This window comes from Empidonax traillii, unplaced genomic scaffold (genome assembly GCF_003031625.1).
Source record: "Empidonax traillii isolate 1590-97213 ecotype Southwest subspecies unplaced genomic scaffold, ASM303162v1 scaffold743:size316770, whole genome shotgun sequence".
In the NCBI taxonomy this organism is placed as follows: domain Eukaryota; kingdom Metazoa; phylum Chordata; class Aves; order Passeriformes; family Tyrannidae; genus Empidonax; species Empidonax traillii.
Window position 1 is genome coordinate 71,008 of NW_020955936.1, and position 26,227 is coordinate 97,234.

At 34.3% G+C, this 26,227-nt stretch overlaps 1 protein-coding gene across 3 annotated transcripts in view; it reads right to left on the bottom strand.

Annotated features, from left to right (window-relative positions):
- LOC114066147 (sperm flagellar protein 2-like) overlaps positions 1–26,227 on the bottom strand; it is a 54,732-nt gene that overhangs the window by 3,551 nt on the left and 24,954 nt on the right. The window contains exons 11-27 of one of the 3 annotated variants that reach the window (XM_027900612.1): positions 24,032–24,251; positions 23,458–23,585; positions 22,386–22,489; positions 21,672–21,919; positions 20,097–20,205; positions 19,178–19,335; positions 17,459–17,652; positions 15,949–16,076; positions 15,704–15,842; positions 14,035–14,172; positions 11,282–11,544; positions 10,255–10,435; positions 9,453–9,597; positions 6,685–6,792; positions 5,563–5,701; positions 4,099–4,346; positions 128–1,745 (exon numbers count right to left, since the gene is read on the bottom strand). In XM_027900612.1, coding sequence (XP_027756413.1) covers positions 1,738–1,745; positions 4,099–4,346; positions 5,563–5,701; positions 6,685–6,792; positions 9,453–9,597; positions 10,255–10,435; positions 11,282–11,544; positions 14,035–14,172; positions 15,704–15,842; positions 15,949–16,076; positions 17,459–17,652; positions 19,178–19,335; positions 20,097–20,205; positions 21,672–21,919; positions 22,386–22,489; positions 23,458–23,585; positions 24,032–24,251 — 2,658 coding nt within the window. In that variant the 3' untranslated portion in view covers positions 128–1,737. Of the gene's footprint in view, positions 1–127; positions 1,746–4,098; positions 4,347–5,562; positions 5,702–6,684; positions 6,793–9,452; positions 9,598–10,254; positions 10,436–11,281; positions 11,545–14,034; positions 14,173–15,703; positions 15,843–15,948; positions 16,077–17,458; positions 17,653–19,177; positions 19,336–20,096; positions 20,206–21,667; positions 21,920–22,385; positions 22,490–23,457; positions 23,586–24,031; positions 24,252–26,227 lie in introns of those variants that run through there. The other 2 variants (XM_027900611.1, XM_027900613.1) reach the window with 2 other exon arrangements.

The window sequence follows — 26,227 nt, forward strand, 5'->3', positions numbered from 1 at the left end:
CCTCTAACTTCAATAGTGTAACAGGTAATTATATGGCATACTTCCATCCTTAGATGAAAAAAACAGGGGTTTCAAATACATTATTCTTTCCACCCAAGTTATTGAAAGACTCATCAGTCCTTGAAGGTGAATTTCACTGTAAATATTTACATCATTTATTTTCTAATTATTACTGATTCTGCTATACGTCCAATCTTCATTAAATACCAAGAATTGGGATTTTAAATGTAGAATCACAGAGAGTAAGATATTTCTGTTGCTGCACAGATGCAATGAGGGGTGAGGTCCTCTGCTGTGCTAACTGAAATCTTAAAATTGGGTATATATGCATTCAAATGCACAGAAACATATACAACCATGTTAAATATGTTCCATACAAGTAATTAGATACACAGATTTATAAACATAAGCAAACAGTCGCAAATTTCTGAAATTAAGTAACATACATGATTTGGTCTGAGATATAACAGCAGCTGCAAATGGAACTTTCAGTAGAATTACCAGGTTTTCACCTAGTAAAAGACACTTCCTCTTTCTATAAACTTAACCTTTTTATTTTCAAGTTTCCAAAAAGTACACTGAAAATAGTCTTGAAAAAATGTAAGTTAGAGATGGTGAACCTATTTCTATGCTCACATAAGAACTTCAATCCCTATATACATCAAAGTCAGGTCACAGTGATTACTAATGTAAGATCTCGAATTGCTTCTAGAGTGTTTGGGAAGAGAAAGTATAATCCATAGACATTATCCAGGGTCAGCATAAAATTCTGATTAAAAAAAATTCTATTAAAAAGGTAAAAATTCAGCTGAATTACATGAACACTTTAATATATCTGTTTGTTCCAAATCTAGAGACACAGTAACATTCAACTGACAAGTCTACAATATGAAAAAAATAGCAATACAATTTGGTTATAGGCTATTCTTTATGTTCACATCTTAGCAGACTACTTAATAATTTTATAAATATATTAAACTTTTTGTTATTTGATATAGAAATTTTTTTAAACATGACTGAAGTTTATTTCTGATGAATAATGGCTTCTATATTTAAATTGGAATGGTTCATAAAGATCATGACTATGAAAAACATAATAAAATTTAAAATTCCCCTGTGCGATTCAGTTATAAGACGGAGAACATAGTCTGGGAGAGAATCCAATTTGATCTGCTTGGTAATGCAAAGCCATAACCAAACTGCATTTTCTGAAGCACCTTTAGAGGAGAACTAAGGCATTCCGTATGTGTGCTAATTGCAGTGACAAGAGATGTGGTCATAAGAAGAACATAGTGCTGAAGGGAATCAAAGGGGATGAGACTTGATAGATAGTTAGTTTAATTTTGTTGATAAGAAGAGCACACATCCAAAGAGACTGCAGAAGAGAAAATAAAAAAAGTGTTAGTAGCTCCACATGCCACAGCTTTTCCTATAAAAAAGCATTCCTGATGTAATATATTGGAGCCCTGTCAACAGCTTGAACAAAAGAGTTAGTGAAATTTTCAATTACTGCAGAGCCGTGTCGAGTCTGGGTAATGGCATGTGGAATAGTAAAAAAAATAAATTAAATATTTCCTTATCAAATGAAAGACTGTCAGTAGGTAGGAAGGTCCGGCATAAACTGGGTTTTTTTTTGTCCATCGGTGCTTAGAATGGAGAGTAATGTGCTTCCATGGAGAACCAAGTGTGCAGGATAGTACAAAGTTGTCTGTGATGAATCGGCAGTTCTTTAAAACTTTATATTCCTAGGAAACACAAAACTGTTTATAATTTTTATAAAGAATTCTTTTGCGAATATCAAAATTCTTTTAAGTATATTGGTACTCACACTTCTAGCTTTAATTTTAGCAATTTGTTAAACATATCTTGAAAAGACTTCCCTCTGACATTTACCAAATATCCAGTAAGAAACCTGTTTACATGTTCACTTCTTCCATCATAATCACCCCTTCTTTGTTACTCTTTATTTGTTTGCTTTCTAAGTAAAAAATCCACTTAACGTAATCTCCATAATGCTTTAGAAAAGCCTAATATTCAATTCTGAGAACCACTTTAGGAGTTTTGCTATTCACACACCACAAGGAGATTGGCAGGTTTATTCTATTTAGACTTGCCTAATAGCCTATACCTCATATCCTTGTTTGTCTGGACTTCCATTAAACGCTGAGAGATCTGCTCGGCAGGGTAAGAATAAGAAAAAATTAGGATGTTTGGCAGCAAATCTATATCAGTTAAGAGGTTCTCCAAGGCGGGGATTTGTTTGCTACCTTTTTGTATCTGCTTTAGAGCTGCTGGTCAACAATTTCGCTGCCAAGGTGCTGGGTGCTTTAGTGTTTTCCCCTCTTTTGTTCAGTGAGGGACTTACTACTAATGAGGCACGTATTTTCTGTGGAGCATTCTATTGAACAAGGGGAGGCAGAAGGATATGAAAAATTTTCCCGATGTTTTAGGAAAGGAAGGAGTTTATAATGAAGGGGAGTGATGGCCTTAGCAAATGTAGGGCATGATTTATGCTGTCTTAAAATAAGAAAAAGAATGGGAAGACGTAATTTAAAGATGACTTGCACAGCTTGTTATTTTCATCCTAATTCAGCTATCCAAAAAAGGTAAATATCTTGACTTAATAGCCACCAGACAGTAGAAGAAAGCTTTGCTTGTTTTTGGAACCTTATTTTAAACAATAATTCTCTCCCATTGTCCCAGAGAATGTACACCATCATTCCTTTACTGTCTCATGACTACTAAGTCAATATATTTCATTTTTTGGGTACCATGCAAGTCACCTTGGGTTATTTTAGAGAATATAATATTATCAAAATGACAAATACTGTAAAAGATAAAGATTTCAATTGTTTTCTTGCTAATTATTACAAGTATACAAGCAAGTTCTGTCTTGAAATTTGTAACAGACAAAATTTTTTAGTTTTAAATATCTTAAAGAATGAGTGACTTGAAAACAAAAAAACCCTTTTTAAGTGAAAGGACCAGTCATACTGGTATCTGTGCTCCACCTCTCTGGCACTATCTAATGATTACAAACACACAGATTTTTGTTTCATGTGTCATAACATATGCAATACTATCTGCAAAATTAGTCTCTACAGAAGATTTTGAAATGCTTACACACACATCCACATTCCTCCACTACCGATGAGATGATATGCATCTCTCTAAAGGAAAATTGTAAACATCTTTCTGCCTAAAATGGCTTCTTATGCAAAAGGAAACTGGAATTGCTCTATAAATATTCATAAAAGCTTTTCTGAATAAAGAATTAAATTCAACATCATAGTGCCTTTGTGGCCCTATTACATTGGAGGAGTCAGATTTAAAATTGCAAGCAGTTGTTCACATATTGTATTTTGCAATTTTAAGGGCAATCATACCAAAATTATAATATGGAACACTGGTAGTAATGAAACACTCTGCAAATGTGTGTTTAACTACTTTCCATCTCAGTTTAAAACTGCCTTACCTAAATTATTTTGTAACATCTGTACAGTCGTAGGAAGTTTTGTAATAAGTCTTTTCAAGCATCCTAAGCCTAAGGTTCCCATAATTAACAGGTAGGCATACATTAAATGCACATTCAAAGGAAAAGAAAAATTACATAGCTGAGTTAACAAATTACATTATCTGAGTTAACATTCAAAACAACAGGCACACATTGACCGGAAGAATATAATGGTTAATAGTTATAATAGTTTCATGAAAATACTGATTTCTTTAAAATTGTGTTTTAAAATAATGTAGCGTCAGTGTTCACTGAGCTCTCATTTAGTAAAGAAGTTACAGACTTGAATGTTTAGCAAGCACGAAACGTACTCCTCTAAAAACATATTACAGAGAGAGCTGTTAGAGGAATATTAAATATTCTGTGGATACAAAGCCCACAGCAAAGCCATTAGAAGCTTTCAAGTGGTCTGGTATTTCACATTTTCAATATTCTGCACTACGACTTTCCTATGTAGCAGGATCTTTAGCATAATCTTCATCACTATGTTTAGTCATACTAATGGTTAGTAGCTCCCAGACAGTTATTCGAGATTTTAAGTAACTAACAGTCCTTAAGGAGTTAAAAGGAAAAAAATTTCCTACCTTTAGGTGCCACCTGTAGAAACTGCTTATGAAGCTTAGTGAGTTGTGAAATAGTTAGAGTACTTCCAGAGGTTTTTATGCGCGGAACTTGTGGTGCGGGAACAGGACTCGTGTGGTCAGGAACAGGGTCAGGAAACATTTTTACATCACCATTGATGAAGAAATCTGTTTCTTCTAAAGTCATTTCATACTGGATTTTGCTAGAACTCTCAACATGATATCGTGCAGCCTCAACTAGCTTTTCAACACTGTGAAAGTGACAATGAAGAACACCATGAGTACTTTTAATACACAATGATAATAAAATAGCTTTCAATTTTAATGTGTTTACACTTTTAGAGCTTTTCTGAAGTAAGAATTACAAATTCCCTGTGCAAATTCTGTAATCAGCAAAATCATTATGAAGTCTACTCCTCCCCTGGCAGCAAGACACCTTTTGACTATTGTAAGAAATTCATATAAAGTCAGATCTAGGACACAGAAGAGACCAGATGGAAAAATATGAAAGCACTTCCTAGGGCAGCATTGTGGAGAGGCACATGAACTTCCTTCTCAAGTACAATGAGTACAATTTATAGAGGGAAAGACATTAGCAGTCTTTAATGTTCAACTAGACATAGGTTTAGCTTGGAGTGTCAGGGCAAAGGATATGATGTTCTGTAAAAACAGTGTCTTTGGTGGGTCGTCTTGTCAGGAGAGCAAATAAAACTGGCTGGAAGGCAGAGGCTTTGCCTCCTTGAGCTACTGCCTGTTAAAGCCTTCACATCCTACATTCGTGTCTTTCTTCTTGAGCATGCCCTGAGATGGATCAAGTAGCACTGTCCCAGGTATGATTTAAAAGTTAGTACAGGGCAGAAATATTTTACAAAGGGCAAAGTGACCTCTTTTCTTTGGAAAGTAAAAGCCCTTCAATGATATGAACACTTGATATGCCAGATGGTCTAAGTGTTATATAGTGGTGCCAAGTACATTTCAGTTACTAGGACAGAAAAATTGTGAGGGAGAACTTTTTTTAATGATCCTTGAAATAATTTTGAGAAATGTTATAGAAAGTGGTAATAACGGCAGGTGGAATTTTCCAGCATGTGTAAAGCACAGGAAAGAAAATAATCTCACATTCCACAGTGACAGAAGCTACTGAAATGATACAGAGCCTTCTACTAAATGGAATAACTGGTTATCTGCTTGTAAATCTGCCAAAGTTGTAGTCCAATAAACAGACTAGAAATATACAATAGAAAAATACCAGAACTGATAATTACCTTTACAGCTATCTGCAGAACCCTTCTAGGAACTGAGTTATTACCACTCAGGTATTGAAGATAAAATGAAATTTCAGTTCATGAAATAAAATTATTATTTTAAATTCTTTTCCCAAATTATTTCTCCTTACACAAACAAGTATATATACTACTATAGTCTAGGTAAAAAAAAAATGAAATTGTTTAAAACTGATATACCTACCTGGCCATTTCTGCCAGGAAGGTGGATCCAAGCCACTTTTCCATATCTCTGTAAGCCTCTTCCGCTTTCATTTTTAGGTCTCCAACAAATGCTAAAGCTTTTTCTTTTATAAGGTCTAGTCGAGATTTTGTGGCTGCCTCTGTTTAAATGGTAATGTCATAATGAATAACATTTATAAAATTTTAGGAAGTTCTCAGTCTTAAGCACGTAAAATTTAGCATGATTACCTGATTTAGACAGTAAAACACTTACTTAATGACTCATATTCTTGAACAAGTATTTTCTCAGAATCACCTATATGCATCCTGTCTTTTACAAAAGTTTGTATTCTATAAGCATCAGAATTCACAAGGCAAGAAATTTTCAGTTATTCTGTCTCTTTGTCTGTCTTATCCAATAATTTCCTTGGGCTTGCCAACTGCTGCCAGATAGAATCTGTAACAGCTATGCTCAATCTTCCCTTAAGTGATAAAGAGGTATTTTTCTTTTAGTCTAAACCCATCTCCAAAAAGTTTTTCAAACCTCTTTCAATCTAGGGCTTTTTTTCAGACATCTACTTTGGGTTGAATTGGCTTGGAAATTATTGGATAAGACAGACAAAGAGTCAGAATAACTGAAAAATATGTAGTTTTTGAAGAGTCTGTCTGTAAAGGCACTTGGAAGAATAAAGAAAATATGTGTCCTGCTGCTTGAATCCCATGCGGTTTGAAGAAGAGGGAATCAGAGAAGAATATCAAGGAAATATACAATTGCCAAAAATTCTTTCACATATCAAAATATTTCAAGTACTGAACTCAATTCAATTGAAAATTGAAAACTGAAAAGTGGTTAACCACCTAGGCTAAGCCTTTTCTCTCATGACAAATATTTCCTTAGTCGTGCCAAATTAAATAAGATGAAATGAAACAGAGAACAAAAACAATGAAAATCACATTTCTACTTTAAATATATTTATCACAAAATTACTGACAATTACCACCTTAAATAAATCCAGACCCTACTCTCTCCCTTCTTTTTTATCCATCACTTTTCTCAAGTATTTCTGGCTAGTTTTGATTATTACACTACCTAAATTAGAAATAACAATCACCTCTCAATATAAATAACCAAATAGTAACATACCCTCATGTTTCAAGGCACATAGATGTTCTTGTTTTATTTTAAGTGCCAGTTCTTGTTTCTTTAATACTTCTGGGTCTATAGGAATTACACTGACTTTCTTCCGTGATCCTGCAGGAAAAATAGACTGTTCAGTCTTTGGACTTTGCTAGTAAATTTGTGTATCAATACATAGTCATTCAATAGCATATTTTTTTAAAAGAAAAATTACACTTTCCACCTTACTTGATGGGACCATTTATGAGAATACACAGGTGGGGGCTCAGCTATCAAATGTGATTTATATCTGCAAGTCATGCTAAGATTAACACTCCATAAAAATACTCCAGCATATACAACTATATTAAAATTGGTTAGAGGACATCCTAAAATGTATTTCTGAAAGGAAAATCATGACTGCGTAGATGTGTCTCTGACTTGATGCTAGATGGTCAGAATGTCCTGTTTGACCCTAATATATACCATTTTATCACAATTAACACATAAATAAGCATCTTTTGAATAACACTTATTTCTTTACGCCTTTCCAAACCATTCCGTTATCTGCATTACCAGCTTGTTTTAACTTATTTATGTATGAACAGATACTGTAAAGATACTTTATAATGTTTTTAGATATTCTGTAGCCACGTCACTTTGGCTATTACTCAAAAATATTAAAATATTTCTAATATTTCTAATATTTCTAATTGCTTTATCCTCAAAGAAGAGCAGATGGAGATGTTACAGAAAAAAAAAAAAAAAAAAAGACATCTGCATGATACCTAAGGTCAGCATAAAGCAAATGGTCAAATCTAGAAGTGACAAAACTACGTGTGGTAAGTTGTATCATTCAATTACTACTACTACTACTACTACTAATATATTATTATATTATTATAAATCAAAGTTGATACTTCAGTTACAAATCATCAGTTGACACTTCCTCTTCTACCAGGAGGAATGCACAGCTGAGTTCTGGTTGCACTTCTATCACTTTATGGTTTTGTGATTTCAGGTAGGTTGTCTAATACCAGGTAGGAACAAAAATTTAGTTCCAAGAAGCAATCCACAAACTCCAACCTAGCCACTTAGCATATAACAGGTGACACCTGCTGATTTTTTTCTCACAAAACTTTTCTAGAAGTCCAAAAATCAGCTACTCTCTTGGCTGGACTAAATGCTAAACTAAGCCTCAGGATTCCTGAGGCTCACAACAGGTTAACTATTTGCAAGGCTATGCTTGTTCGATCTACTAGGGACAGAATCAACCAGAGGGACAGAACCGAGCACAGTGCAAATTAAATGTCTGTCAAAGAAAAAAAGTCAACTGCTTTATGCACAATATCTCTGCAGTTACAGCTTTCACTTGGAAACAGAATACCTGAATTTCAGGTTACCCTCACACTGCAGGGCATGAGCCCCTCTCTTGACATGTAGAATGACTTTACAAAAAGAGAAAAGATTCAGGCTACTAGCCTTGCTTCCTGCTGAAGTTAGGACATTTTGCAGGAAAAAAAAAAAAAGAAAAAAAAGGAAGTTACATAAACCACTACCTGCACAAGGAAGTAGTTATGACAATATGTGTAAACAGCCTTGTATGCCACAGTGCCTTCCAGGAGACTTCCTGTTCCTCTTTTGCAAATAAATTAGGACAGTTTCTTACCAGGCTTACATGCCAGATCTCCCTCAATAGCAGTTGCTTGTTTTTAAGACTGTAGATGATATTAGGTTGTCTATTCTTTATTTACATCACATTGCAGTTACACATAAAAATTATGGACACTGATCCATGCTACTGTATGGCTGCTAAATTAATTTCAGTATATCTTAAGGCACTGTGTAATTGACCCATTCCGTTCCAGTAGTATTACTTTAATTGTTGAGGAATGCAGTCAGTGCACCTTTGGGAGCTGCAGGCTGAGTTCTGGGTGGTGGCAGCCTGAGACAAGAGGCTTCGAATTGGCACCAAACCTTTGCAGAACAAAGGGCCTGGGGTCCCAGGGCCCAGCCAGGGGACTGGACACTCACAGACACTCACAATGGGAGACAATGACCCCAAACTTTCGTGCACTTAGACTGTGAGGGTGTAAGAACCCAGGGTTTCCTTTGTTCAGGGTCCCTCCTCGAAGGCACCAGTTCAAGCTGTTATCCTATTGTTGCACCGAGATTTTAATTATTTTAAGGATCCAAACATCTGAGACTGTGCCATGGGAAACCTGGGATGGAACATGAAAGGAAACCTGGTCTGACTATGCGAGTGTGGGGGGTGTAGGGAATCAAATGGCAACCTGTCCATTTGCTGGAGCCACCTGTTTTGAAGGGGTCTCAGTCCCAGCTCAGATGGTGCAGAGTGTGACTGCCAGAGTGGCTCCTGGATGGTCAGACAGGGAAATTTCTTTAATATTAATATTTGAAATATTCTGACTTATAGCTGGGAAGAAGGCCTAACTAAATAGACTTTTATTTACTTTGATAAACTATTCTTAACTATTCCATTCCATTTCATTCCAATACAGAACATAGAGAAAAAAATATTTATTTTCTACACGCTATTTAGAATATTTATTCCTACATATAAAGACAACATATATATGTTTAAATAAATGCAATTGCCATTCAAAAGCTTTTTTATCACTACCAGCTTTTTATATTGACACGTTATGTTTGGTATTTTAAAAGAGAAATTAAATCCAAATTAAATATCTGGTTTTACTTTCTTCTGTATTACTAACATATTTACATTTTGGTAATTTCAAGCACTGCTGAAACAAAGTCTGTATTTTAAATACCTTTCTTTTTAGCAACTGATTTGGCAGAAGGCTTTCTGGCATCTTTCCCAGCAGCTTTGCCTGAGCGTTTCGGATCTTCTTTCAGTTTTTGCTGCTGACGTTCTTCTTCTTCCTCCGTTTCTCTAAACTCTATTTCAGCTGTTACCTTGACACCATAATCACACATAGTACAGTACATAGCATCCACTCTGTGCAAATACTGTTTCAAATTGCCTATATTTGCTGAAAGTACTTGATGATAACTAGACACATAAATAAAGACACACTTTAACTAACTGATTAAACTCAACAGTATAGGAAGCAAGCTTAAAATTTACATGTCAAAGGTGCAGAAATAAATTGTTTTTAAATGATCAAAGAGAAATCAAACCTAGAAACCAACCATTTTAAAAGCTCTCCTAATTTACTTACATCTATACAGAAAAAAGAATGTAACTATAGCTTTTCAAGTTGTGAAAACACTATGCCACAGGATTAAAATTCTCCATCTACTCACACTTCCACAGAGAGAGAACAGGAGAGTTTATCATGGAAGAAGCAGATATAGAGAAGCAACATTCCAAGTATTTCTCTCAGTAATGGAATAAAAGGGTCAGTTATAAACACAGAGATGCCAAAAATACACAGGTTCAAGCATTTTCCTCAAAGAACTACAAAAATGTTCAATGGAAATATCAGCAGTGGAGCAAGAGGCATGAAATTGAGATACATAGGGCAAAGCTGATGTGCTTAGGCTGCCTGTTGAATGGGAGGCTTTGAACATATGATCCAAAAATGTTTAAGCAAATAAAACATTTCTTACCATATTTGATACTGCTGTTACTGCTTTTTGCCATGTATAAATAATAAGCCTTTCATCACTCATGCAAACAGCCACTCCATTTTCAGAATTCTCAACATTAGAAGTTGCCTGCAGAGTTCCATTGTTTTCTGTCTTGGTATTAATTTCTGGTGAAAGTGGTTTCCAAGAAACAAGAGGAATCCTCAAAAATAAAATATAACCAGTAATTAGCATACCACTTTGTAAAAAGTGTTAATAACTACATCAGAGAATATGTTGAAAGAATTAGAATGCTATTTTCAAAATTTGCACTAGCAAGACAAAATGACCAAAAATGATGAAGAGTGTGTATGAGCAGAAAACTGTCCAGTTTAACTATTAACAGCTAAGGAGTAAGAACAGATGGATAAAACTACATCAAATGACTGTGAGATTTGCTGATGAATTTCATATGGGTTAGAAGCAGAATTTTAATACTCAGACAATTTCTAAATGCACTGTAAGTTAAAAAGCAAGTGTCAATATTGACGGCATTTTTTATATTGTGAAATTATCTGATGGTATGTATCCCTTACCTTTTAATATCCCATTCAGTTTAGTGCATCTTTGTAGGCTGCTTTGAGTGACACTTGTTATGTAATGTGTTTAATTATGTATTTAATTATGCTAATTGGCACAAATTTTAAACCTGCTAATGTTCCACAATAATATTTTAACTTATTTATGTGAGGATTGTGCTGGAAACGATCAGTAACACGGAGGGACACAGGAAAATATTCTACAGTAGATTTCCTCCTAAGGCAGCTTTTATAATGTTTTACAGTTCAGGGATGCATTACTGAAAATGATACAGGTAAATCAGTAAAAAATTAGGGGTACATTTAAGCTACAGGATGATTTAAGATTCTTCATTTGACCATAATCCCTGGTTAAAAATTCTTGATTCCCATCCTTCGAAGTATGCACACATATATTTCCACACACACCTACAAAGTTATCAGTGCACTGTATTTGTTCATACTTGCATAATTTAATAATGCATTTCTACCTTCTTGATTTGTCTTCGTCTTCCTTCTGCTCTATATCTTCCTTCTGCTCTTCACCTTCCTTCTGCTCTACATCTTCCTTCTGCCCTACATCTTCCTGCCCTACATCTTCCTTCCCTACATCTTCCTTCTTCTCTACATCAAAAATATCTAACAATGGGATTCTAGTAAAATCTTTACTGTCTTCTGTTGGGATTTTTCCTTCCATTGACCTATAGTAGTCATGAAGAATTCTCTTTGTATCTTGGAAACGATCCACTTCAACCTCGAGAGAAAAGGACAGAAGAATTGCAATTCAAAATAGGACAGAACAAACTTTTATTACTTTTTTAAAATACATGTTAGCAGAAACACTTCTAAATCCCAAGCGTTTGAAGGAGAGCAAGAGGCATAACCATTTATAGTGTACTCAATGCATACTTCTACTTGCATTTATAATGTATTCACTCTGTCATTTCTGACGAGTAATAAGAATCATGTTTGTTAAAATAGGAAAAATAAGAAAAATCCTCTACAATAAATAATCACAGAATCACAGAATATGCTGAGTTGGAAGGGATCCACCAAGATCATTGAGTCCAATTCACAGCCCTGCACAGGATCACCCCCAGGAGTCACGCCATGTACCTAATGTTTAATGTATTAAATTTAATCACAGTATATTTTGATGTATATACATTTCTATAGTAGCAAGTATATTGGTGCCAGTATATTACATGGATCTTCTTTTTCAAAGGAAATAAAATCCTTAATACCATAAAACAAAAGGGGCTATGAATGGAGAAAATTTTAGAAGTCATACAGTTTTTCTGGACTGAAGAAAGCAACATACTTTACGCACCTAAGTGTCTTGAAGATCATTTTGTGGGAATCATCTCAGAAGAAATCAAGTAAGATTCAAGAAACATTTAACACCTGTCATGTTTTGATTTATTGATACAGTATGGTGTTGGTCTCTAACCGACAAAACAGCACTAAATATTCATGGGAAAATGCACAAAACCACATTCACAAAACAAAGGATAAAACCTTTGTGGTGTAAACCAGCACTTATCCCTAAGTTAAGGAGGAAATATCTTCTAGTATAACTGCGTGTACAGAGAAAGATGGAATGAAATCTGATAAATGGCATTTATAAAAATCTTTTTGTTAACACAGTTACAGAGCCACCTGGGGAATATATGTAACTTTCAACAGAAAAACCCACAGATGGAGAGCTCAATACCAAAGAAGCCCATTTCTGGTTGTTTCTAAAAAAAAAGCCATCATATAAAGTTATTATATTTTCAGTTCTGTAGTTTTAGGATTAACAATTCATTTATTTTGGGGAATATATACTAAGTAAAGAAAGAACTAATGTTTTCCTTTAAATTTTCCTTTACAAAAATAAAAGCTTATATATGATTAATACATGTGTTTGTAATTTTAAAGAGTTACTCTGCATATCTACACAAGACAGATCAAATTAGATTCATAGGGAATCTCCACTGGACTGCATCGTATCTGTCCATGAAATTCTGTTAGAATTAGGATTGCAAAGCTATACAAGATTATAAAAGGAGAATAATAAAATATTTAAGCTCTGTAAAATTAATTTGTCTCCTATATGCATATAATTCAAGAGGGATTTTTTAAATAGTCAGACCTATAAATACTCTAATTACAGGATGATTATGGTTCCACTAGTCAGGAGTTATTTGATATTTCAACCTCTCTCTTTAGTCAGTGGCCTTAAGTCTTTCTTTAGGGCATTATTTTGATTCTTTGAAAATGAAGTTAACAATTTCCTTACTGTAGCAACAGACTATTTCACACACTTTATATTTAAAATACGAGATAAAAGAGTGGCTCCTTGTTTATTAAGCATATAAAAATCACACAGGGAATTAAAGGCAGGAAGCTCACCCTAAACTACTTCGATCTGCTTTTTTCAGGTAAATCATCACAAGGCATGTGCTTAAAGCATTGTTTTTGTTATCTTCTTTAAAGTGCCAAAACTTTTACAGAATGGTCACTTCAGTTTACAGAAAACCCTGTCTGGTCTAGTCTATCCCAGTCCAGTTCTAAACCATATTTATGCACCTAGAACAGAAGTAACAGGGAAATCTTACTTTACTGCAGGAACTGAATGGTCTCTCAAAAACTTTAAAGTTAGATATCTGAAAGTTGTCTCATATTTCAAAAGGTTTTATCAAGAGTAACAAATGATATTTCAATCTCAAAAACATACCCTACTTTTTGGGGTTTTTTTTCAGAGTGTAGGTAAAATTTCAAGCCACATTGGTGAAGTTACAACTGAAATAATTTTGAGATACGGGAAATACTGTAACATCAAGTGGGTCTACAACAGAGGTGAATTATGCACTTTGCAAATTAAAAGGAGATGTCAATATGATTACAGAAGAATAAACATCCGTAACACTTCTGTTAAAAAACTCAGATGATTCACTGGAGTGAAAAAATAACAAAAAGTAGCACTCTATAATAGAGATTGAAAGTTTTGGGGGGGTTTGGACAACAACAATGGTATTTTTCTTAACCTTTTCTTCCTGCCAAAGTTAAATGTATGGAATGACACCTACTTTTTGTCTCTCAACTTTCTAGATAAATTCAGAAGACAATAAGATTTGCTTAACTAATTCTCAATCCCTCACACATTGAGGGATTGAGGGAATATGAAATTTCTCTCAGGCTTACTCTCCTTCAAATCTAATTCATTGTCCCCTTCCATTGCAGACTCTGTAGTGGTACATACCTGCATAAGTGAAAAGAAATGGTTCATTGCAATGCCCCTATGATCTGGTAACCAGTCTTTATTCATGATATCAATACGTTCTTGCTCTGCGTCCTTCCTTCTGCTGTCACAGATATCCCAGAGAAGATCTCTTAGGTCCTAAAACACAAAATCAAAGATGATAAATAACTGTGAAAGAAAACTTAAATATCTTTATTTTATATATTTATTACTAATTATTATTTATTATTATATTACTTTATTCTAGTTTACTATATTTTAATACATATATTTTCTATTATATTTTATTATATTACATTATTAATATTAATTAATATTAATTATTTATTAATAATTTTTTGGCTGTGTATAGGACATCATCTCATTTGGGGCTTTTTCTTTATTGTATAAATATAAAAGCCTGGTCAAGTCACATGCTTATAAAGAGCTGACAGAAAGTGGCTTTACAAATGTACTAGAGAGAAGAATACAAAGACCTGAGTACAACGTGCAGGCTGCCTTGCTTTTCCTCAGGTAGAGACGATCTATCTAAGCCAGACAAACATAAGACTATGAATAGCTAAGCTTCCAACTGCACTAACTTTGCACTTGGATGGTTTGCTAACCAATACACTAAGAATAATACTCTAAGGGGATGTACAATATGAAAAATTCTGAGAAAATTATGCCAGATTTCAAGAGGTGTTCCAATTTGGATTGCCTCCATGCCATTTTTCTCTAACATTCCTTTAATTAAGGGCTCTTCAACTAATGTCTATATCTAGTAGCAGCACTATGTGGCTCACTCACAGCACTGAAGACCTACCAAGCATACAACATCTTTGTAAACCCCTTGTTCCCTATTACCATCTCTGTCTTTTCATAATTCCATTTAGTAGAAATTAGGAATATGGATGACGATTTTAAAGTCCTCTAATTCATTCTATTGAAATAATTCTATAGAAAAGGAGGTCCATCTAGAGATTTTTCCATCTCAGTGAATTAATCCATGATTCCATAAATGTTGCCTTTTACTAGCAATGTTGTCAGTATTCTTTTTCCCTTTTTTTTGGGAGCACTTTTCCTGATACAACTCAATGAAAAATCATGTCTGTTCTGAAATGGGAAGCTGATAAATTCAAAGATAGCTGTACTTTTGGTTTATGTTAAATCTGGCTTTGAACTTGTTAGGATCTTTACTGTCACAGATTTTTGTGAAGAAGAACGCTCAGGACACGTATGACCTAGCAAAGATCTACCTGAACCAAAAAATTTCAAAGAAATTCCCTGTATTTTGTATGAATCTGTTTTAGAAAACATATTTTACCATATATAACTTATGGGAAAACTAAAATACTACCAAGATTTGTTAGACTGTGATAGAAATATCTAAACTTGTAAAATCTCTGAAAATCATAAAATTTAAAGAAAAAGAGAGCTGTGTACCAGCGTACCACAGTGTAACCTAAAAAATGAAGCAAGACATAAGAAAATTATGGCCAAACAACAGAGAAATAATTGGGAAGAACACTTTATGCACAAGAGGAAATGGAATAGTATAAGAGGACTGGTAAAAAAGGATAAATAATAATATCATAATAATAAATAAATAATATAATTTATGTCATATCAAGCTTGTATACGATGAATAATAGTCTAGGATATATTGTAACTTTTGCCATTTACTTACAGTAACTCTTTGGTGTAGTTCAGCTTTTGTTTCCTCATCATCTCGAAGGTCATCAGAAATAGAATTAAAATCTGCTTGCCACTGAGATACAAACTCCTGCTTAAGATCTGGACGTTTCAAAAAATCTTGGAAACTTTTTCTGTAAATTATGGTAAAAATAATTTTGGTGTTAAAAGACATACAGAATGCCATAGGAAAAATAAAATATATTTATATTAATGTAATAAAATACTATTTCTACTCACCTAATATCTGCTATGTAATGAATCACTGCATACTGTTCATCCCTTAGGCATCTAAGTACAGCTTTGATGGTATTTATATATGCATTTTCTATCATTTCCCAGTAAGGTACTATAAAATCAATTATCTCCTGTGAATTTTTTAAAAACATCAACATTAAATGGCACATTTCTTGGTAATTCATTTATCTGTAGCACTAGTAAATACATGAAAACATTATTTCATTAAATCATTTTACTTTTTTTTTTCACTGTGTATTTCTTTTGACTTACAACTGATTATAGACATTACAGATATAGCTTTATCCTGTGCATTTCTTTGAAAAAAGCGGTAGGTCTCAAAAGGAGTGGTAGGTTCCAGCAGAATACTCCAGTATCTATGGTTTTGGATATGCTCCTAAACTAAGCGATGATCCTAAGTGAATACTGAAGTATGAAAATTTGGTCATTCCTGTTTGAGCTCACAAAGATCTAAGCTGGCCGTCCAGAAGTGACATTTCACTGACTTACTGTCATGAAATGTAAATAAAGCCCATGGCCAGAGGAAACCAAGCATAAGCAGTCATGAAGGAAAAACTGGTAAATATTAGGAAAGGAATTACTAACAGAATTCCAAGTTTTATTGTCCACCCTTGAAATCTACATCCGAAAAACTGCATGAAGTCTTGGCTTCCCAAGTCCAAAGATTTACAGGAGAACTAGAATAGATTAAAACTGGATTGGAGAAGAAAAGCAACACTGAGCAAAATGAACATATAAGAGATGCCAGTCACATCTTAAATACCTTCAGAGGATGATTACAGAATTATTATTCATTGTATCTCACAACACATGAATTAGGCTCATCAAATTCAAGTAAAGAACAGTTTAGAGCAAAAAAAGAGAAATATTTTTTTCTGAATTAACATAATTATACAGCCTATGCCAAGGAGAATACAGCAAATGGCTTCAAAAAAGCAACTAAAGCAAATAAAACACATAAAGAAAAGTCTATTGAGAGCTACTAAACACAAGACACAGATATAAAGCCACTTCAGGAAACCTCTAAATTTCAGATCACTGGAATCTAGGAAGATGCCTTTGGGTAAAATGGGTAAGGAAAAAAGTATCCCAGGAGAAAGATTAGTGCACACACTCCCCATTCTTACTTTTTGTGTGAGATCCACAACTGCCTCTTGTAAGAGACAGAAAAGTGATCTAGTGAGTCTATATTAGTATATCATAATAGTAGAAAGGATTATTATTAAGAACACAGGCATCTGTGTTCTTCACCCCGATTGTAAAGAATTTAGAAAAAAAATCAAAATTTTAAAGTATGTTCCCTTATTTTATGTATTTTAGTAGGAATGGTTGTTAGTATATTATTTATCATACAGTACTAGCATAACATACATTGAAAAATATTGAAGAAAACAATGTGCAGTGACGTAAAAAGTTTAGGTAGCACATACACAGAATATTAAGAAAAATATGTACTTTGATATTTAAGATGTTTAATCCTGAATGAACACACCTGGGGAAGTGGTTCATCTACATAAATGTATTCATCTGATCCTGGTTCTATTGGTGGTGGTGGTGTCTCAGAAGAGGGAGGAAGCAGATCTTGATCTGCATCTGGTAAAGGCGTTTCTTCTGTATCTGGTAAAGGTTTTACTTCTGTAACTGGTAAAGGCTTTTCTTCTGCTGGTGCTATTTCTTGAGTAGACCCTTGATATGAATGCACAATTAGTACCTTCAAATGTATTTTAAGTATCAATAAATAGAATAAGACACCTATGCTACTTGGACATACTTGGATTCACTATTTCATAACTTAGATGTTGTTCATCAGAAAATATACTCATGAAATCAGCAATGTTCAAGGGGGATTGGGTCAGAGAACATCTAAACAAACTTGGCATCCGCAAGTCCACAGGCTCTGACAGAATGCTCCATGAGGGCTGAGAGAGCTGGCAGACATCATAGCCAGACTGCTCACGATCATCTTTGAAAGGTCATGGAGATTAGGAGAGATCCCTGTGGACTGGGAGAAAGCAAATGCCCCCTGGTCTTCAAAAGGGCCAAGAAGGACACAGGGAACTACCAGTCAGTCAGCCTCACCTCAGTCCCTGGAAAGGTGATGGAATGCCTCATCCTGGAGGCCACCTCTACCCACATAGAAGACAAGAAGATGATCAGGAGTAGTCAGGATGGATTCACTAAAGGTAAGTCATGTTCCACTAACCTGCTTATACAAACCTAATAGTGAAGGGTAGCTTGGAAGCTATCAACATAAATATGAAATTAAACATTAATTATTGGTCACAGGGATAATTTCTCCATAGGGAATAAATAGTCCTTCACAGTACTTCTATACAATAGCTGGATTCTAACTGTAAAATCTCCAGTTCATTTGTATCAATAGGAATTTTGCCACCAACGCCAGCAGGGCTATTAATTATACCAAATACGTAAAAAACCCCCAATTCCAACTATGTAGTTTTTTGAAAACACTCCATCCAATTTTCTGTCAACTGTGGTAATTCCAAGAATTTTTCATGAACTAGAAACCTTATGCATGAGTAGTGGGATAAAATTTTACAGTAAAGAGTATTTATCCAGTCAATATTTTGTTTGTTTGTTTTGGTGGTAGGAGACACATCAAGACTTTCTCCTAATAGTTATGAAAAGAGTCTGGTTATTCACAGGTCTACTAATATTGGTCTACTTGATGCATTTGTTCCCCTGCATACTTCACCTTTTTTTCCTTTTTTTTATTATTTTTAAATTATTCTTTCCTTCTGCTTGATTAAGAAGAGAAATAGAATAAAGATGTACAAAAATTCATATCAAAACCACTCCTAGTTATCCATATTTTTATGCTGTTGTTGATGCTAAATGAATATATGTTTATAATGGCAAGTTAGACTTTCTTATGCCATTATGCTATATACCAATAAATCACTTTCATAGGATGAAAATGCTACCTGTAATTTTTAATCCAGGAAGAAAGACTGAATTTAATGCTTTAATTTAATTTTTATGTGAAATTGGTCCATATCCTCTGAAAAGCTAAAAATACAACAGAAAAGTTCAGGGTTCTGATGCAGGTATCACTAACTCACACAACCACAAAGACCTCCAGGGGCAGAAAAAATGCAGGTTGCCATATACTGTTATATAGTAATTACCAGTTATAAAGAAGAAAGTCTTTTGTTACTGAATTCTAGAAAGTAAGAACATGAAAACTTACTTCTATTCTGTTTTTTCGCAATTTCTTCTATTATAATCTCCTTCACTGTTTCACACACATGACTTTCTTCTGTCTCTGCATTTACACTCACTAGAATATTTTGATGGACTGAAAACCATTTCTCTAATTTTGGCCATGTGTCTAGAAAGCCTGAAATTCTACAAAAATCATATTAATGTATGAAATTAAAATCTAAGTAGTGGAAAATCAAACATTTTCTAAAATTAGTGAACAAAGGAAAAAGCACACCATCTAATTTATTACTAAAACAACTCCATCCACAACAAACCTTTCATTTTAAACATAGGACAATTTTCAAAATCCTTCTGTTAACTAGTCTTATGTATTTCTTACTCTTTCTTGTCACAAGCTAAATCTACTTTCTTATATAAGAACTAAACCAATAATAGCAAATAATAGTCTTAACTAGTTAATATTATCAAATATTTAGAAACCAATTGTTCTTGATTTTGCTCTTTGTATAAAGCTAATCTTCTAGTGATTTAATTAAAACTGGAAAACTAAGTGCTTTTTATAAATGTAGAAGTGGAAAATAGCATTTTAGAAAATCTCTAGCACGAATCAAATGTATTTCAATCAAAGGCAGTTACATCATGTGTGACATATATATATAGATAAAAATATGTGTATATAAATATTTAATGCAGTATATATCTGAAAACTAAATTCTACCAGGAAGAATACCCTGGAAAATCAAAACACGTGAATTCTAATTTTTAGGATTATTTACATTGTGCAAACAATGAAAATATCCATTAGGCTGCACATTAGAGAAATGCCTAAGTAAATTCTTAACATTAAGCATGTCAGTATTGTCATGGATCACATACGAGATTCAGATTACTTACATGCCTAGACATTTATCTGGAGCAACTTCTTTGTACTTGATATAACTTACCTATGTAGGACCTGGACCTTGCCCAAGTCAATCTTCTCTTCTAGGATTTCAGGATCTGAATTTTGATGGCTGTTTTCCTGTTCAGTTTGAGATGACTTTGATTTACTTACTGTGTGGAAAAGAGCATATATGAGCATATATTGAAAAAAGCAATCATTCAGTTATTCCCCTAAAGTAAGATAATTATTATAAGAAATATTTCAGTGTTCCTTGATCTTACGTTTCTTCATTTCAAAATTGGGTACCAAACTTCCTAAAAGAAAGGAAAAGTCAGAAAACATCATAGAAATATAAAATCAAGCTGTAAAGGACATGAAAATACTGTCTTGCCTCTCTCTTTTAAATGCATAGCCAATTACAGCACTAACATTTCCTAAAGGATGCTTTGCAGTCATAGAAATCTCCAGTTGAAGAGATGGAGCATTCCTGTGGGCAGACTATTTCAGCCTTATCTACTCTACCAGTTAGGAGGTATTTTCCCAGTTTCATCTGAACCTTCCTTGAAGTAGCTACTTCTTTCCACGATGAGCAGATATTCTACTGCATGTAAAGACGAGGTGTTGTCTCTCTCTGATTTTTTTTTCTAAATTTAAGAAACCTTTAATTCATTAGAAATAAAACATTTTTTAAAAACTCTGATTTATTGTTCTTTTGACTCTATCACCACATTACATAACATGAAACAAATTCTGTTTCTATTTCTGAGATTACATTATGTGTTATCATGTCTTCCAAGTGGTTTGTCAACACAGTACCTTAAAATTAGCAAGAATTTCAAGTGTCTATACATCTATCTTCACTAAATTGTTAGCAAGAGCTCTGAAGATATTGTCTCATCCTCACTCCTACATCTACATAAAAGTTAAATGTAAATTGTGCTTTAATTTAAGCTACATGCCATTTGTGTGCTGCAGTGAAAACAACGAAGAAGAATCACCTATAATTTTGGATAATATGGGACATATTAATGAAAAAACTTATATTTCAACAAGGTGTGTTAAGGCCATTTAAAACACATAGTTTGAAAGTGAAACAGCTCTCAAGACGTCCTTGAGCCTAAAATGACAACTTCTGATCATTCAGCGATTAACTGAAAACAAGATAAAGGCAGTAATCAATAAGGAATTAATTCTGACACTCTCAGGGAACAAACTCTCACATCCCTCCATTCATAATTTCCTTCATCCCTTTCCAAATGTGTCTCCTGAAGAAAAATACTATTTCTATACATTTCTCTATATTGAGGGATATTTCTGCATCTATTGTAACTTGTGTTTCTCCCAGCTGCTGTTTTATGTGATATATAACACCAGCCACTGTACTATCCCAGCTCCAGTGAGAGTTCAGTACAAATTCAAAAAAGTATATACACCTTCACTTGCATACTTCTGATATGCCTTTGACTGAAACAAAAAGAAGGATTTGAAATAATCTCAAGGTATTCAAGGCACAATTAATGAAAGTGATACTGTGAGATGCAGAGAAATTGTGCAGTAATGCTATTTTTCATTATTAAGTACAACTTACAGATATCTGCTCATCAATTTATTTTGTTACTAGTAGTTGGAAACTTACACTTCATGTTAGCTGCACGTTGCAATACTACAGTGTCTGAAATATCCAATAACAGAGAAACATCAAATGCAGGTGAGATAACAGGAGGCTTGGTAGGGGCTCTGGGATCTATGGCAAGTGAGAGCTTTCCAGAAATCACATCTTTTTCTTCTGGATCATTCCCTGTATATGCTTTGTCAAATAGCTTTGCCTGATTAATTGTCATTGGAAACCCTTCCACAATCCATCCCTTCTCCGCTGGTATTTGGCTGAAAGTAAATGAAGAACCAGACTTATACAGTGAATTGATAGCATAACAATAAAAACTAAAGAAGAGCTTTCTCTAGCAGTCTTTCATTCTTAATTCAGTATATTCAATATCCCGATGAGTATAGAACATGACAGATATTATTAAACTGTAAATAAGAAAAAATACTAAGTCCAATTAAAAGTGAAAAAAATCAGAAATGAAAAAATTTTTTACTGTCTTGATAAATAGAATTTTCAAAAACGCTAAAGGGGCTCTTTTTAAAATTTCACTGTTTTCTCACTAACTTTTGTATTGAGGTAACAAATAGTAAAATCTGTTCTGTAACCCTGAAGTATACTAATGGCAGTAATACAATTTAAACTATATTCATGCAGGGACTTCATGCTAAATGCACATCATAGTAGTGAAGACAATTTTCTGTCAAACAAGAGTAGACAAAACCAAGTGTTTATACAATTTCATACTTAATGGCTTCCAACAGGAGGTCAATTAGTACTTCATCGGGAATACTTTTTCCTTTCTTCAACCATTTCTGTGATGCAGCGCCAAGCTGGGCACGCATAGATAGCTGTGGAATAGTGCAGTGTATGTTCAGAATGCTCATAACAGTCATTGTCAAAAAGAGTATGATTCCACTTTTTGTATTACATACTATTTATTTTTTAATTTTTTTTGTTATTTATATTTAATAGGGTTTCCTTTTCTATTAAGGAGACTAGTTCTAACAGTAAAAAACGCATAGTTTAATTGAAATCTTCAACTGATTTTCATCACTACATTCACTAAAATGTCAAAAGAAATGTGGTTCAGAAACAAAGGATATGAAGGTCAATAAATAAAAAAAATGTTCTGGTTCTAAGTTTACTTTGATTGATTTTCACTATCATAAATCCACTGATGGTTTCCTACGGTAGCGTATAAATACATTAGTTCTACAGAGATTCTTTTGTATCTTAGCTTTTGAAGTATTTTTCAATGAACAATAAAGTCAAAGAAATCACTGTAGAATTAAGCATTTTTAATGTAAAGGAAAGGAACCTTGCCATTGGATGAATTATCTGCTTAGCTGCGGCAAAACCAGGAATACAGTTTTGCTAACTCAGAAATGACACAGAAAATACCATATCTTCTGTGAATTTGAGATTTAACAAGAAAATACAGAACTCTAACAATATGTATAACTCTAACCATCATACAGAGGAATAGATTTCCATATTTCATACATAAAATGCTTGCAATGAGGTCAGTAATTTACAATTATGAAGTCACCTTTTAATTCATTTAACCATTTTAATTAATGCCTCTTCATAAAGTAGAAACTAAAATTGGTTTACAAAACTTGGAGGGGCTCTCTTGACTGTTCTATTACAGAAAAAAACAAGACTGTCAATTCAAGTTGACTTTTGAAGTCTTACATTTATACAGTTATAACATAGAATTAGGTTTGAAATTGAGTAAAAAACTGAAGTATGCTTTCTTCCTTATATATTTCATTCTCATCTACCTGTTGGAGTCAAAATTAAGAAAAATGCTTACCTTACTTTGTTCCACAGAACTCTCTTCATGTGGAATCCTATCACAGTCACTTTTCCTTTCATTTTTAAGAAAAGACTGGATGGCCTCCTGAACCAGAGTATCAACAGATAGTACCTGAATATTGCAAACTAATACATAAAAAAATTAGATAACTTTACAGTTTAAGTTGAGCCTACATACAGAGAAACTATTACAGGCAGTTAAATTAATTTTATAATAAACATTGTTTCCACTCTTTCTTCTCTGTAACCACCACAGTGTGTGTGTATCTACAATCACTAGGCACTTTGCCAGTCTCTTCTAAAACAAGTTTACCAAAGGCATTTTCAAATTTTCAATGCAGAAGTAATACTATATTAATACTACTTTCAGGGTCAGGTGTTTCTAATCTTATTTTGGAAGATAATGAAGGAATGATATGCAACCCATCCATGTAAAATACAGATGTATCTGAGGTTCAAGAATTAGTTACAAAAGGGTTTGACCAAACAATTTTCATTTAAAGAGTCAGATTTTAATACAAATAAAAGTTTTAAAGAATTTCAGGCATAAAAACTAAACAAACAACCTCTACCTTTTTCAATAAACTTTGCACAGGTAGTTTTTCCACTAAAAACTTTTCCCAAAATACATCCCGTGATAGGAAATGAAGTAGGTACACGTGGTGAAGGTTTGGGTTGTGGAGGATAGAACAAATCCATCAGTCTACGAAGAATGTGACCCAATATGTTATTATTAAGAGGAGGTTTGTTTTCACTGTTCTCTTCAGTTGGGCTCCATTCCCCTGTCATACTCTGTATAAATGACAAATTAGCAAATCATGTCTCAATATGCCTTGTCTTTCATCTTTCTGTATATATGTATTTACACACAAACACACTACATAAAATAAGCAAATTTGAATAGTATTAAATAATATTTTTTAGAATTGACCCTTGTTAAAAGGTACAATTACATCATAATCATTAAACATTTATTGATATTCACTAATAACTAGTTAAGAGACAAGTACTCATACAAACACTTTCATGGATTCTGTGATGTTTTGCTTCTGGTTGGATGCCAGGTGCTCACCAAAGCCAGTCTATCACTCCCTTCATCAACAGGAAAGGGGAGAGAAAATATAACAAAATGTTCGTGGGTTGAGATAAGGACAGGGAGAGATCACTCACCAGTTACTGTCATTGGCAAAATGGACTCAGCTTGGTAAAATTAGTTGACTTTATTACGTGTCAAAATCAGAGCAGGATAGTGAGAACCAAACCAAATCCTGAAAACACTTTCCCCTCACCCCTCCTTCCTTCCTAGGCTTTATTCCCAGTTCTCTACCTCCTCCTGCCCACTCCAGTGGGGGAACAGGGAATGGGGGTTATCACATGTTGTTTGTGTTGCTTCTTCCTCCTGATGGAGAGGAATTCTTCCCTTCCTCCAGCATGGGGTCCTTACCACAAGAGGCAGGCCTCCTTGAACATCTCCAGCACAAGTTCTTCCCACAGGCAGTTCATGAACTGCTCCAATGTGGGTCCCTTCTATAGAGTGCAGTTCTTCAGGAACAGGCTGCTCCAGGACAAGTTCCCCATGGGTCACAAGTCCTCCCAGCAGACCTGCTCCTGTGCGGGCTCCTCTCTCCACAGGCTGGAACCTGCTCCAGCACAGGCTTCTCTTGGGGTAACAGCCTTCTTTTTGGCATCCACCTGCTCTAGTGTGGGGTCCTCCAGGGGCAGTAGGTGGATCTCAGCTCTGGTGCCTGGAGCACCTCCTCCACTGACCTTGGTGTCTGCAGAGCTGTTGCTCTCACATATTCTCACTCCTCTCTTCTCTGTCCTCAATTACTTCTCTGTGCAAACACTTTTTTTCCTTCTTAAATATGTTATCACAGAGGTGTCACCACCTCAGCTTTGGCCAGTGGTGTCCAACTTGGAGCCAGCTGGCATTGGCTCAGTCAGACATTGGGGAAGCTTCCATCAGATTCTCAGAGAACCCACCTCTGTAGACCCCTCTGCTGCCAGGACTTTGCTGTGCAAACCCAAAAAAAGATTCCTATAATCACTTTTTAAATTCCTTAAACATGAAAAATAATTTCACCAATACCACAGACTTAATCAGTAGCAGATTTTTGTATTAGAAATCCAGTATTCTACCATTCTGCATTCTAAAACTGGGCAACATTATTGTCCAGTATCACACCTAAATCTTTGAAAGTTTTATGAGGGACTTCAAATATATATTTGCCTAGAACACATTCAATAGAGAGAAAAAAAACCCCAAACCCAACAAACTGAACCAGTTCAAACAATTTTAAGGGAAGGAAATACTGAGTAGAAACTTCCAGTTCATGTACTCTGAGATCAATAGCAATTTATGATTTACCAGCACACAGCCTAATGAGGTTTTGCTAGTAAAGATCCTCTTACTGAAAATCACATCAGAAGAAAAACAAGACTGAAGGATGTAATCAAAAGAATGGAACACAGAATTACACTTTTGCCACTCTAATATATATTCTACTATTATTTATTCTACTAGTATTCTATCTTGCAGGACTAGCAAAGCCCTCGTGCAGTTTATGCTGTGAGAAGATAAAAGACAACATTTTAATATGCAGGATAATACTAGTCCTGTATTAATATTTATTTGGTTGCAGAATATTAAACACCTGTTTCGAAGATATGTTGACTAATAATATTTACTATTAGATTCTAGCTTGTCACTTCATTTGGGATGTGCAATAAAGTGTTGGCAGGCAAAGTCAAATGTTTCAGCAAGAGAA